Here is a 16,085-nt window from a genome sequence, read left to right on the forward strand (position 1 = left end):
TGTGGCGTGATAGAGGAGGTTTCCCCGCACGCGTGCATGTCTCCAAAGTGGCGACACAAAGAGCCGTCTGCTCTCCAGCGCCAACTAGAGTCTGAAAATGTCCGAAAATGTCACTTTTTTGAACGGGTGGCTGCACTGGAAAGCCAACAGAAATTGAGGGGACGCCTCCCCCGCTTAGCGGAGAGTGTGGTGTGATAGAGGAGGTTTCCCCGCATGCGTGCATGTCTCCAAAGTGGCGACACAAAGAGCCGTCTGCTCTCCAGCGCCAACTAGAGTCTCAAAATGTCCAAAAATGCCACTTTCTTGAGCGGGTGGCTGCACTGGAAAGCCAACAGAAATTGAGGGGACGCCTCCCCCGCTTAGCGGAGAGTGTGGCGTGATAGAGGAGGTTTCCCCGCACGCGTGCATGTCTCCAAAGTGGCGACACAAAGAGCCGTCTGCTCTCCAGCGCCAACTAGAGTCTGAAAATGTCCGAAAATGTCAACAGAAATTGATTTTACGCCTCTCCCGCTTAGCGGAGAGTGCAGTGTGGCAGAACAGATCTCCCCGCGTGCATGTGTCCAAAGTGCCGACACAAATAGACGTCTGCTGTCCAGGGCCAACTAGATTCTGAAAACGGCACTTTTTGTACTCAATTTTAATTTGAAAATAACAGACCTACAGGCTCACAATGCGTTGTGATGCAACGCATTGTGAGCTTGTAGATCTGCTATTTTCAAAAGATATTTATTTAAACATTTGAAAACTTGAAATGGGAATTCTGCACAATGAGTAGTCCTACTTTTACTTTTGATACTTTAAGTACATTTTAATGCCAATACTTTTGTACTTTTACTCAAGTATATTTTGAATTCTGTGACTTTTACTTGCAACAGAGTATTTTTATATAGCACTTTTATGGTGAGTTGTTACAGGTATATTTTCATTAATTACATTAATATAGTAGCCTACCATACTTTGCATCTGTCCTGTCAAAATAAACAGATAAACCCCTGCTCTAGCCTATGATAACTCTTTTATGGGATTAGAGTAGAACGAATTGAATTGGAATGGAATTAATTTTGTTAAATGGCCTTTAATAGCTCGCATTCCACGAATTTCAATCTGAAAGAACCTGGAAAATGTGTTTGGACAATTAGAAGTACACTAGTATAGATACATACATCATATACTCATCTTTTAAATACATTTGTGTCTTTTAAATATACATTATTTAGTGCACTTTTATTTTGAAGGCTGTAGCCTGGCTTATTTCTGCTTGCGCCCAGACCGGAAACGTTCTTTCTGCTCATTTCACGGACCCGTGAATGTGAATGAGGAGGCGCTTGTTCACTTCCCATCACATGACGTGCTAGTACACTCCTGATTGGCTCAGCCACTCTGCTACGGTAAGTACAGATGGACAAAATACAGAACTTCACAGAAATAAAACCCCAGTAAAAATAGCACTTTTTGGGTAGAAATAACGCTCTCCGAGGTAGTTTCAAGGTAGGTAAATATAAATGTGAGTACATACCCATTTCTTTTGAACAGTAAACAATGTCACATTATCACAATCCCACAAAATCTTTTTAGCATCTTTCAAAATAACAGCATTTCAAATAATGACTCTTCTTATAAACCCAAACTAATAACAGGGCTACTACACCTCTTTAAAGCACAAAAACATGAATTAAAAACATACTCAATGATTTTTTTTTAATAAATTGATGAATACATTTAAAACAAATCTAATTAATTCCATAAATTAGAAAACACATTTAAGAAGTATTGAAAATAGACGATCTACAAGCTCCCACAAGCTTGCAGATCACCGGAGCCTGATCAATGGCCATTGCCTGTTGCCCGGCCGACCCCCTTATCCCACACCATCAGGTCTAACATCACTGTATGCCATGTTGCCAGGTCTTGCCAGGACTCGTCATCAGGTCAATCATCAGACCGGGACGGACATTACACACATATTCTGGACGTGCAGGACAGATAAAACCTAACCTCGCCTACCAGGCGTTCTGAGAGAAAGCCTGGTGTTCGTTCACAACAGGCCGTTTGGTTTCCGCCTAATGCGCGGAAACCACTAGAAGAAGCGGCGTCGCTTTGATTTGGTTCCCTCCGTTTGTTTCCCCAATCCCTATTAAAATGCTCGAGTAGCCTAGTGTAGTCTTGCCATTCGCTACGAGTTGGAATAAAAGATGCATATCCCAAACAATTTTTTCAAAAGCAAAACTACTCCGCATCAAGGAGTTTATCAGGTAGGCCCTAAAAGTATGTCCTTGAGCGCACAGGAATTATTTTGGGTTAAAACTGTTTCCGGTGGATAGTTCCGGCCAAATTGTAGTCTTTGAGTATTACAACATGATGACGTGTTGTGGTTTCCACTCCAGACCGGTTACAAGCCCGAAAAGTGAAATGATCCCAGACTAGATAAAACCTATTCATTGACTGAAATGACCATAATGGACATGAACGGGACACACATGTACGGGACAGATAAAGCCTGTTCATTCTGGACTGAAATTACCATATATGGACATGAACGGGACACACATGTATGGGACAGATAAAAACCTGTTCATTCTGGACTGGAATGACCATATATGGACATGAACGGGACACACAAAGCCACTCCTTGGAAGCGGCTTTCACCGCTTCAAAAAACAAATATTACTGGGTTTTGTGATATTTTATATTGTCTCAATCAGCTTTGTTTGCAATTATTTTCAATTTCTTGGGCACCTTTGGAGTTACATCATGGCAAGTGAACTACACAACTCAAACCTCTACCAAAACACAGTGAACCATTTCCCACACTGGTCACAGTGGTAGCCTTTCTCTCTGTGAATAAGCTCAAGATCACTGGCCCCACTATTGTAACAACTGGCCCTGGACATGTGTCAGGTATTGATCCCCATAGTGAAATACATAGATTGTTGACTCATGAATGATTAATCTACTACAACTAGCTAAAGTAAATGTTAATTATTAGATCATTAGATTAATATAGGGTTCTTCAACGTTTTCAGGCCAAGGACCCCTTAGCTGAGAGAGAACTGAACCAGGGACCCCTTAACCTTTTCATAGATTCCATATAGTTTCATTGCTTGACAGCACAATCACAGCACAATCATCATTTGTATTTTGGATTCATATAAATTTTGTGTTCAAAGATATTTAACCACTTGAACCATCAATACTTAATATACTTGACCTTTCACTCTGTACTCAGTCCGCTATTTTCCCCCTCTACACTAAAATAGCAGATCTACAAGCTCACAACGCCTCGCAGCGTTGTGAGCTTGTAGATCTGCTTTTTTGGCTAAAGTTCTCAGAATATGGACATTAGGGTTCAAGTGGTTAATATAAAACATTTGAAAAAATAAATATATATATATATATATATATATCAAAGATTTGGAGGACCCCCTGTAGTAACTCTGAGGACCGCCTAGGGTTATCAAACTAACTATCATATTCATTCCAAAAGTAGAAGAAATGTTAGGCATAGGCTGCTGTACTGGGGTTAATGCTGGCATAAATACAGCATCGACTGTGTACATGCCAGCTGTAGCTAATCAGTTATACAGAAAATGCTGATTCATAGACTGAAGCGTAATGGATTGCTGTGGTACGTCTGTGAACATGGAGATCTACAAGCTCAGTGGTCTCACAAACGTAACGTGTTGAGAGCTTGAAGATCAGCGTTTTCGAGTGGCACTGTTGTATACTTCTTCATACAACATTGTGATCTAGAATTCTAGATTCTAGAATGTGAGCTTGTAGATTTGCATTTCAGGCATTGTACAACAGCAAGTCATTATCATACACTTCATAGCGAGTAGGCTATACAGTCTTTTCTCTAACTTACATATCTGCACATGTTAAACATAGATCTGTAGTATTCCCATAAGACCTCATTTGTAGCCTTGTTACATGCAAGCAAGTGCATATCGTGCAAGGTGAGCTGATGGCCCAAAGGCAGAGCGGTGCGGGCAGCATCCGTCTTTGATCCAATATAGCATCCGTCTGACGTAATGCTCTGTTTTAACTGTAATTACCGATCCGATGTCATAGAAATCATTACAAAATATGGTACCACATGGACATATTGTAAGATGTGCAGGAATGTTCTTGGTGCGTTCTGCTGGCCTGGATGGTTTAACTTTAAAAGTACATCTGGGGACTGGGAACAGAGCCATCTTTTTCTTTCTTTATTTTTAAATATTTTTTTATGGTACAGTAGAGCATTTAGGCTAAACGGATAACAAAACTAAACAAAAGGTGCACAGAATATTAACACTTTACATGTTATCAATGAATACAAATTGATACATACATACATACATAGAGGGAAAAAAAAGTCATTGGGAATTAGTATCCAACTTTTCCTGATAGATGCTTTTTAAGGCCAGTTTCTAAAGAAGTACTGATTCACATCATCCTTTAATGGATGATGTAAGGGTATTCCCTTACATTAGGTGGCATAGTAGTAGAATGAGTATTTGTCCATATGTTTGTGCTAAATTTGGGTGGTACCAGATTGAGGGTGCTCCATCTGATGTTGTGACTGTCAGTCACTTTGGGGAAGTAATTTGATAGGTATAGAGGCACTATCCATATCATTACCATATACCATGTAGCTCTTTATATTGTCGAACCCTGTAATACACATCTTGGATGCACTGATGACACTTCAACTTAAAGCAACTTCAACTTCAGCTTCTCCCCCATATGAATGAATCATCATGTGAGTTCTGAGCTCACTACGTATTCTGAAACTTTTCATACACTCTCCACAGTGATAGCGTTTCTTTCCTGTATGATATCTCTGGTTACTTTTGAAATAACTGCGTTGCTCTCCTGTATGATGTCTCTGGTGATTTTTGAGAGAACTGCTACTGCTGAACCTTTCCCCACACAGGTTACAGACGTAGGGTTTTTCTCCAGTATGAACTCTCAGGTGAAGATTGAGGTTGCCTCGGATACTGAAACTTTTCCCACACTGGTCACAGTGGTACGGTTTCTCCCCGGAATGAATAATTCTCACATGAGATTTTAAAGAACCGCGTTGTCTGAAATATTTCCCACACTGGTCACAGCGGTAGGGTTTCTCCCCTGTGTGAATCATCAGGTGATTTTTGAGATCGTTCTTCATGCCATACAATTTCCCACACTGTTCACATTGATAGGGTTTCTCTCCCGTATGAGTTCTCTTGTGTACTTGGAGTCTCTGCCTTGTGAAGCACTTCTTCCCACACAAGTCACAGTCAGTAGTCTGTTTCTCCACTGGCAATATTGTAATCAGCGGGAAATCTGTGAATAATAAGAGAGAAATAAACCAATCATAGATTATTTTTCCCCTTTTTTTAAAAGCTATGTCTAGGGATGTTTCCTAGCAGTTATTTTCAGACGTGTACACGACAATTGTAATTAACATGCAGAAAATTGCCAAAAGTGAGCACATTTCGATCTATTAGGGTAAACCTCATTTGAAAAAAGTATCAAGAGTATATAAAAGCCTTTTAAAAAAATTAGCAATTACATCATGCCGCAAAATGCGCAAATCTAGGTCAAATCAATTAACTCCCGCGCTGTGCAGCTGGTGAGATTGGACTCAACTCCCAAGCACCTCTAGTACTGACCATGCACTAACCAGCTCTCCTCAACAATGTTACATTAAACCATAATTTATCCTATTGCATTATCAGCCAACATATGATTAAGCCTACTCTGCAGGCTCCATCCATGCTCACCTCAAAATGGATTTAATTCTTCAAATCGACCCGACAGAAGCAGCGGGCAGTAACAAGGTAACTAGTCTTATTGATAGGGCTGTCACATTTATTACATAATCGTCTAATCGCAATTATTTTACATAATCGGGATTATTTTTCATAATTGTCATAATCGTGAATGTTGAAAATGTTTCAAATATATATTTTTTAAAGTAAAAAATTGTGGAAATAGCAGATCTACAAGCTCACATTTCCACTGTCAATGTTATTTTTTAGCAAGTTGTCAAATATGTCCATAATTTCTTTGTATATTTAGGTTATGTGTCATATCTGCCATGTGCAACTTCAAAGCCTAAAAGCCAAACAGAAATGTAATTATCAACGACAAAAACACAATTAAATCGTTAATCGCAATTATTTGAGTGACAATTAATCGTCATGTAAAATGTCATATCGTGACAGCCCTACTTATTGAATGTGATTTCTCCATCACGAAGCTTTGCCATCAAAGTTCTCACACAAACCTTGCAATGTAGCAACTTTTTTAACAGTTCTACTGCCAGATTTATTATTTATTTATTGGGGCTGGTGCCAGCAAAAAGCAGCTTACCTTTGCGATGTTATAGAAAAAGATATATTGATTATTTCCAAACGATTTTTTTCTTCTTCATTGGACCTATTATATGTGTACTTAAGCCAAGCTGGTGGCAGAGGGCTAGCCTGACTGCAAGCGTCAGACTCTATCACACACTTCGTTGGTGTTGTGCAGTCTGGTTTATTAACCAGGCTAGCAGAGGGCAGCCTTATGCAAAGAATGAATGTGAATTGGGCCGCTCCGCTTGCCGCCCATTCAGACCATAGAAATGCATTGCTAGATCAGATCCACAAAAAACAGCTAGGAAGTGATTTGGGACTCCATTATTGTTTACGTGCGGTGGAAATTTTAGAGCAGCGTTATGGGAGATGTTTTCAAAAGTAAGTAAATGAACGAGCGTTCGTATTGGCAATGAGCTAGGGTCAAAATTGGTGCGAACGGGAACGTCTGAAGCAGTAAGAGTTAAGAGTAATGAGTGTGCTGGGCAGAAGCACAGCACACATAGCCTGCGTGCACTGTGGCCGGTCGCTGCGACCACTGACCACTGACCACTGCGCAACAGTGTGACAGACAGGCTTCCCAATCAACCATGGTAAAACACAATTTCTTATTTTACTTGTTAAAAGCAACATTTTATTAAGAAATGACAGTAATATCACAATATGACAAGGGGTATTGCCCGTTTTGTACCACAGGCGGCGAGGGGTAAAAGTTATGGAAGGGGAACCTTCTGAGGGCTTCATGAGCAAAGATAATCAACTTCATAATCTCAAAATTGTCCCGAAAAACCCACTTAGTCTAAAGAAAGCCACTTGCGTTATCCTTTTTAGCAGTAAATTACAATAAAGGAGACTCGCAGGTGTGGTGACATAGGCATGTCCCTAGTGTGCATGGAAATCTTGTACAGTCTCCGAAGAGATTTACATTTCAATTGATAATGTTCTATGGGTTGGGACCACACATTCTATGAACATATATCCATCTTTATGATCATCATTGTGGTTTAACCTGCACACTAGTGACATGATGCTAGTTAGTACAGTTGTTGCCTGCAACGTTTAATCTTCAAATCTGTCAAATGTATTTAAAACGTTTATAGAACATATTAATAAAGTAAATAGAAACGTACCGGGCTCCAGGTGGTCAGGTTCCTGTAGAATAGGAACAGTCATGGCTGGTTCTGGAGAACTCATCTTCACCTGCAGGCTGGACTCCACAGACTGGTCTGCAATGAAGGAATAGAATAATGACCTTGAAGTGAGATTAGATTGTTCTCTCATACAGTATATGTATAGACACACAACATCTATACCTACATTTTAAAACTGCAGCCAGCGGTTTTTGTCAGTTTGTGTGTGTGTGATCACTCAGACACGACCAAATGCAGCACTCCAATTGGCTAGGACTGATCACGTGGCACACGGAGTTCTAAACCGGAAGTGCGTCCGGCGATCAAATAGGTCCAACCGGAAACGATTTTTTTTAATTTTTCTTTTTTTTTTTTAACTTTTTTTTTCTTTTTTTTTTACTTTTTTTTCTTTTTTTTTTTACTAGATGGGAGCGGCCCGAAGGGCCGTGACCCTCTAGTATGTATACATTTTGAAAGACCCCTGAACAGTGTTTGTGCCAAGTTTGGTGTGGACTGCTGCAACAGGGTACCTGTGGCCACCGGGGGTCCCCAAATGTTGTTGGCTAAATATTATCGGTAATCTTGTTATGGATATTAGGGTATTTCATTTCAATCAGGCTCTAGATTTAACTTTTTAGACTGCAATCGTGTTATTCGTCAATAAGAACAAAAGCAAGCGTGGAAACTTACGGTTTCTATTCAACAGGAACCTGATGACCTCCTGGTGAGAAACCGTCAAGGATGGTGATGGAGACTGGTCTGGAGTGGAAGAATAAAATACGATAAGAATATTGATGTGACATGGGTTGTATGAAGGTTACATTCAACCTTCATCTTCACAAACAGTGTGTGTAAATACGTGTCTTACAAAGACTGGTGTCACTATATCAGGGGTTTTCAAACTTAATTGTCTCAGGGCACCCCTATGAATATTATTTTCATCCGAGGCACCCCTACATAATTTCCACTCCCAGTACCTTATATTTATAGCATATCGTCGTTGTCGGGTGGAAACCTTGCATGTCCAAAACCGTCCGTTTTGTATTTATCATCTATAAAATGTACTAAACTAGTGAAAACAGCAGATCTACAAGCACATCGCGAGGTGTTGTGTGCTTGTAGATCGGCTGTTTTCACTAGTTTTGTGCGACAGGTTTCTGCCTGACAGTTACAATATTTTAGTGATTATGTTGTGAGGAAAACGTTGAGATAATAGCCACTACACAGATCTACAACGTGTCGCGGACGCGACGTGTTGTGAGTTTTTAGAACTGCTACTTTTGAAGTGAGACCCACTGCGTATAACTCGGGCTTATATGACTGTGGAGCAGCGAATTTTGAACCGACGACAGGAATAGTTTCCCCCTCCAGAGAACAGAGAATGGACAACTACTACTGCATCAAGTGATTTATTATTAGCACAACGTGTTACACCATGAGCAGACCTGACAAAGTTCACAGCAAAACACAAACTGCAATTAGAACTGCTGACTCACTCCCTAGTTTCCGCCGTAGTCTGAAGACTCCCCTCTCTGTACATCGAAGCTAAAATGTTTATAGCTTCAAGGTAAAGATTATTGATGTTTTTAAGATTTGTTTCGGGGATTTTATGCCTTCATTGATAGGACAGTAGACTGACAGGAAATGGGGAGAGAGATGGGGAGTGACACGCAGCAACGGCTGTCGGGATTGGGATTGGAACCACAGTATATCCCATTTGGACACGAGGCAGATTGTATGTGTATCAATGTACATGTATCTTTTTTTTTTTTTGAATGAACAAAACGTACCCTGCTTCTGTAATGTCAGACGACAATACAGGTGGTCTTTAAGTTCCATTACATCAGTCTTGTACAGTACTTCATCCAGTGCTGCTGCTGCTGCCTGTGTGCTCTCATCTGTAGCCGCGTCCTCTGCTAGAGGTCTGCTGATTTCAGCCAGTGTCTTTTGTTGTTCTCTCGGTCGGTCAGGACGCTTACCTGGGAAGGAACAGAAATGGTGCTGTCAAACATTATCAAGCTGGCTAATAATTACATTATCACATGTTACATCCCAGCCTGACAGATAGAGAGGGAGACAGCGAAAGCTAATGTGACAGTGTCAAAACCCCTAATGGCAGATTAGAGTGTGAGTGAAAAAGTGTGTCAGTGTTGCCAGATATACGATAGTTATCATATCTGTACAATACTTAACCGTGTGTACGATCAATAATGTGCAAATGTGATAATGTCCAAATATTATAAAAGAGTGCATTAGTTTGCCAACTTCCCTATTCAGGATCAGTTTTTGGCTTTTCACCCAAGTCATTGAATCAGTAAATCTGACCCTAGATCTGCATTTGGAGACACAAGAGGGCTGTTTTTTGATTGTCTCAAGTACCAGCTCTTATAACCTAAAGACCTGTCAAAATAGATCCCAGAGATCCGATTGACTGCTTTAATGCTCAAATGTATTTTGTATTGAATTATAATACATGTTTGACACTGAGTGCTTATCTAGACTATAGTCTCAATCAAGACATAATAATAATAATAATAATAATAATAGTATACATTTTAAAACAAACTAACATGTAAGAAATGCCATGAATACAAAATTATAATGATGATTAAGTGAAAATCGATCTACAAGGCGACATACTGTGTGCTTAATGTTGATCTACTATCTTCACTAGTTTGGGTCCCGGGCAAACAACTAGAGCTATTATTTTCCTCCAAGCTTTATCCCTTAAAGGACCTACACCATGAATTTTCACTTTTTCTATTTTAAAACCTTTTTTTGGGGTCCCACTGGCACCTTCTATCCTCACAAAGTCCTATTCTGACCATTGTGTCTTTCTCTGGTTTTGGGAAGACGGAGATGAAAAGCTTTCCACGGGTTCTCAGAACAGTGCTGTTCTGAGAGTTGGTCTGTGTGACGTCACACGGATTCCCGTTTTTTTTTTTTTTTTCAAAGATTTCTTTTCAAAAAAAAATTAAAAAGGAAAATTTCAAAAAACTTTCAAAAAACCTTTTTTTTTTTCAAAAAACTTTTCAAAAACTTTTTTTTTTCAAAAAACGTTTTTTTTTGTCTTCTTTTTATTTTATTTTTTGTTTTTGAAAAATATTTAAAATACTTCAAATAAATAGCCAATCTACATCGACAAATCAGGGGAGTGTCCACTTATCAGCTTAAATGTTGCCCGGTTTACCTATGATCCTAAATAAAATTACAATTTATATGTAATGTAATACCTTGCTCACGGTAAGTTAGCTAAAGGCCTAAGTTGAATTAATGTTTGTGTTCCAGTTTCAACTTTGTCTGCTCATTTCTTTGTGCCACACTTCCAATTTCACTTGATAGTGTGTATCCTGAGTGAGACAGGGAGACCTGCTACTGAACAAACACCATAGCAATGAGTACTATTCAGAATATATAGAGCTATTTAACACTTGTTTTAACAAAGCAACATCACTTGCCCTACCTTTTACATGGTGAATTAATGTGACCTTATATTGTAAAAATAAAAGAGTAACAGGTTTAACATTGTCATGTGTTCATTGAATTACCCCAGTTGTTACGGCTGATAGTAACCCCGATAGGGTATATGCACATACGCCATTTTGTTCTACTTCCGGGTGTCTTTCGACTTCCTTCACAGGTGTTTCTGATTATACTAATCAAGGGTCTGTTCTTTACTTAGAATTTTCAGTGACACCAAGTATTACAATTATGTGATCAAAATAATGCAATAAATGTGTGTGCTGTGAAAATAAATGAGCAGTGAGCAAATTACAACAATAAAAGTGCGATATTAACTCTCCTACTGCCAGATTATTTATTTATTTATTGGGTCTGGTGCCATCAAAAAGCGGCTTACCTTTGCGACGTTATAGTAGATAGACAGACACTTTTTTCTTTTTTTTTTTTTGGTTGTGCAATAGTGCACTTTGGTCTGCCAGGCAGCAGAGGGCGGAGTCATGCGAGAATGAATGTGAATTTGCCTGTTATGTGTTGAAGAAGAAGAAGACCAGTCACTGGCCACAGAGCCTCAGAGCCAGAGAAATCAACAAGGAAGTGAATTGTTCTCCGTTGATGTTAACGCATAATGGATTTTTTACACCATCACCGCGGAAAATGTGTTTACAGTACACGGCCGCACGACCCCTCATCAGCTTACAGTCATCAGACGAACGAACCGAACGAGCGCCGTATTGGCGCAGAGGTCTTGCGAATTGGGGCGAACGTGAACGTTCAAAGCGTGGGGAGAGTTAAGCTATGAAAAGTGATCTAGTGCGGTCAACAATCCATTGCAAGCATTTGTTTTGCATGAAAAACATTCATTGGGCACAATATTGGCCCGCAAAAACTGTGAAAAGTGGAAAGAAAGTGATGACTCATCACTTTTCAGTGAATATACAAATGGCCATAACTTTTTTTCGCGACCTTTCCGGCAGAGCAGGCCTCTGATTCTGTGGACCTTAATGACCAAACTAATAGATAAAACAGAAATAAAAAGTGCGGCAGAACATCACAGGTTCAACCCTATTCCTTGAGCTTTTGGGCATGTGGATCCCCGACTACTACCTCCATGGACACAACCAGCCTTGAAGGTGAGCATGGGAGAACTGTCTTTTGTTACCTCTGAGAAAACCTACAGAGACACACCCATGAAACGAGGTGCCAATGAGGTTCCTCCATCAATAGCCAATCAATTACCCAATCAATCAATTAACACCCATTTAGAACGGGTACACATTATTGTGTATCATCATTTTATGCTTTAAATATTGAAAAATAGCAGATATACAAGCTCACAGCGCGGCACCGAGTGCCACGCTGCGAGCTTGTAGATCTGCAATTTTTTTTAAATCGTGAAAATTATAATTTTGACCCGATTCTATAAGTGTCTTTTGAATCCTTCTAAGGTTTTTTGAAAAACCTATGTTTCTATGTCAGCAATCTCGCTTTAGCCAAGAAAAGGTCCTTTACACTTATTAAAGGGCCAGTTCACCTCTGGGGCAACCATGATGCAGCATGATGACTCATATGATGCAAAATGCATCATCATTCATGCTGAAATACTAAAATATCTCAAAACACAGATTGAACACAAAAAATAACTCAGGATTGTGTTGATCGTGTCCCAAACAACAACACAATAAGATCTGGTTGTTCCAGAGGTGAACTGGCCCTTTAAATGGAGCTCAGTTAGTCTGTTCTTGAGAGACTACTATGTCAGTGGTTCTCAAACCTTTTCATGACATGTGAAGGACCCCCAAAATGATATTTATTTGGCCACGGACACCCATCTCAAAATATTTCGTTCCAGGGACCACCCAGAAGCAAAATTTGAGTTCGCTTTGAAAATACATACTGTATTTGCACACAATTTCACGACTTTTTCAAAAATAGCAGATCTACAAGCCCGCAGCGTGGCACTCGGTGCCGAGCTGTGAGCTTGTATATCTGCTATTTTTCACTGGTTAAAGCATTCAATAATTCTAGGCCTAAATGGGTTAATCAAGGGCCCAAATACCATTTAACACCGTTCGGCTCCTACACCAGCGATTCCACTCCAATCTTCCAATCGGCACTGCTCCTTCTTTAGGGCGAGTTCGCCCCCAGGTTATGGTTGACATCTTTATCTCCTCTGGATCAAACCTGGGGGGCATGCAATGCAAATCACAATCGTTGAAATCACTAAAACGATAGAAAGAAGTAAATGAAAACATTTTATCACTCATCTTTTATTTTCTCTAATAACTATCTAAAATATATATTTTTTTAAAAGTTGTCCTTTAAAGGATGACTTTGCCACTGTTCAACCTATTTTCATAATAATAGGTCCTCACTAATGTTTATAATACAATGGCACAACAAAAGAATAATAATGCTAATAATAATCTACTCGGTCCAAGTCTCTTAAGAGAGCTGTAGGAAGTTCAGAAACCCATCATCGTGTGACATCGTTTGACAGATTTCTTTTTTTAAACGATATTTTTGAAAACATATTTAGATGTTTAGATTTGTATTATGGCGAGAACAATGGCTTCCACTTTAACATTGCAACTTTTCAGGAATAGAAAGTCTGCATTTTCTATATTAGCTTGGATTCTTCATCAATGATGTCACAAGACAAGGGAAGAGAATTTACATTATAGGTACAGTACATTATAACTCTATGGTACAGTACGGGCCGTCACAAAAATTTTAGCCAAAGAGTTCCACGCATGCGCACAGAGACTCTGGAACTAGTACGGTGGCTGGCAGGTGACAATGCATATGAACAAAGTACATAGTACTACATCCTCCCTCTTTAGTTTATATGCCCATGAACAACTTGAAATAATGAAATGCAAAAGGTTAGTGCGCAAACATCCTAACAAGGCACAATTGTTGAGGACAAGGAACCCTGCCTGTTATAAGTAGGCCTGTCCTCTAAAAATCGACGAATCGACGCGTCGTTTTAAGCCCCGGGAATCGACGCCAATTGATTGAGTCGAAGCGAAAATATATATATTTTTTATATCACCAGTTAGCCTACTGCGCCGGTGTAACCTCGCATCACCAGGCTTTAACTGTGGTGCACTGCTGGACTGGTGTCATGTACTTCCAATGAGACGTAGCAATTGGCGAACAGTTATTTATTGTCTCGCACCAGCGTCGGGTTGAAAGTGAGACGGAACGGCCAGAACGGTTCAGAACCGCCGCTTCGTTAAAACATTCGGAGCCGGGACAGTGTTCCGTTAAGAGGAGGAAGCACGCTGTCAGAATCCCATATTAAATAACCTGCCACAGCACAAACGCACGTCCACAAAGTAAACAATCTTCTAAAGTCAAATTAACATACACAAGTGTAGGCTACAAGTTACATTTTCTAATCAAAGTGCTTCTGAATTGTTCCAGTGTTGTAATCCATAATGAATGATTGTGTTTCGCTGTGTTTGCGTCCATGACATGTCCAAACTGCTGGCTCAAGCGGGAGCTGTGCCTCCACCTTTTTTTGATCCGTTTCTGAAATGAATCCGTTCTCGACACTGACTCATTACTCTGTCAGTGCTCTGTGTCCCGCGACTGCGGACTGGATCCCATTGTTCATTTAAAAGAGCCGTTCAAGAGAGGGGAATCGTTCGCGAATGTCTCATCTCTACTGCACGCTGCAGAGAGACGGGGCAGAGTTGAAACAGCGGAGATGTTTTATTTGTTTTAACAGTGTCAGTGTTATAACTCTATGGTTGTACACTGCTATGCAGATAACATTTGTGCTCGCGCAGCGATATCACCGAAAACACTGTGTATTCAATTAATCTCTTAATGTATTATGTTGACGTGGTTTAAAGCAATTTTTTTTTTTTTTTTTTTTACACAAAGTAGACTATAAAACGATTCGTCGACGCGTCGGATTAACCCCCGCGACTCGAATCGACTTCATAAATCCTGAGTCGAGGACAGCCCTAGTTATAAGCTGACATTATAAGCAGCAGTGCAATACTTGTTTAGCATCAAAAGAACAAACAATATTCTTTTCACAATGGCATTAAGTGTCTGTCTGTCTGTGTGTGTGTGTGTGTGGGTGCTCTGAGTTGACCTGCAACATCGTTTGAAGTGATTCCATTTGTTGCACTTGTGGCACTGCTGGCCAAAAGCAGGGCACGTTCTTCTGTCTGACGTGTCTGGGTCATGTTTGTGTCCACAGTTGCCACATGTGGAATTTGTCTGCAGGCTTTCACTTTCAGTACATGTCCTCTGTTTGAATGGCTGTGGTTGTTGTGATTGCTTTGTCTCGAAACGTACAGTGTCCCGGGCCCGGCTGTCCCCATTTGTCGTGCTCTGTCTTGGCGCAGCAAGAGTTTTGGTGTGCTGTTCTGTTAATTCGTGAATCTGACAATCTTCAATTGCTTTTGCCAGGGTGAGGTCACTGTCGCGCAGTAGGATTTTCCTTAAAGCATCGTTATGTATGCCTGCGACAAGTCTGTCTTTGAGCAGCTCGTCCTGTAGATTTCCAAACTTGCATGTCTTCACTTTATGTTTCAGATCACTCACATAAGCTTCCACGGTCTCACCTTGTCTCTGGTTCCTGGTGAAAAACATGTACCTTTCCAAGGTGATATTATTCGTTTGTGGATTGCAGCAAAGCTCACGGAACTTCCTTTTCAAACACTCGGGGTCCTCCCTTGTTTCGGCGGGGACCACCTCACTGCCGTCATGATCGTCGACAACGGCCGGTGCATACATGAACGAGCGTTCACGTTCTTTGGCTTCCGAGCCCGCCAGGTTCAGCAGGATAACGGCTTGACTCGCTCGAGTACGTGGAGGTTTGTCTGGACCTGTCGCCGCGATGAACGTGTCATATTCCTGCTCAAATATCCTCCAGTTTACCGCCACGTTGCCGTCAAACACCAGCGGGTCTGGTGGTTTACGGAATCCCTTACGGAATGCCATTCTGCTGCTAACGGTAGCACTGTAGCTTAGCATGCAACGTTTAAACTAAAGTGTCCCGGTCCGTTCACTTGCGTGCGCAGCACTCCTCCGTCCGTGGATGCGACAACAGGTCCGAGACTTCTGACACCATTTCATGTGGTGATCAATAATAGGCTCCGGGTTTACATTCATCAGTTTATTAACACTTCTTGGCATAGAGTGTAAT

The 16,085-nt window shown here is 40.5% G+C and overlaps 1 protein-coding gene across 1 annotated transcript; it reads right to left on the bottom strand.

Moving 5' to 3' along the window:
• Positions 1-4,537: 4,537 nt before the first annotated feature.
• LOC308293685 (uncharacterized protein) lies at positions 4,538-15,880 on the bottom strand (the record flags this gene model as incomplete). Its single annotated transcript, XM_080736280.1, has 6 exons — positions 4,538-5,310; positions 7,457-7,552; positions 8,147-8,215; positions 9,247-9,435; positions 12,975-13,099; positions 15,027-15,880. The coding sequence occupies 6 exons, from the start codon at positions 15,878-15,880 to the stop codon at positions 4,691-4,693; spliced, it is 1,953 nt and encodes a 650-aa protein (XP_080592406.1). The 3' UTR covers positions 4,538-4,690.
• Between the last annotated feature and the right edge of the window lie 205 nt (positions 15,881-16,085).

The sequence above is a fragment of the Nannobrachium achirus genome (assembly GCF_963921795.1).
Source record: "Nannobrachium achirus genome assembly, chromosome: 11".
Classification (NCBI taxonomy): Eukaryota; Metazoa; Chordata; class Actinopteri; order Myctophiformes; family Myctophidae; genus Nannobrachium; species Nannobrachium achirus.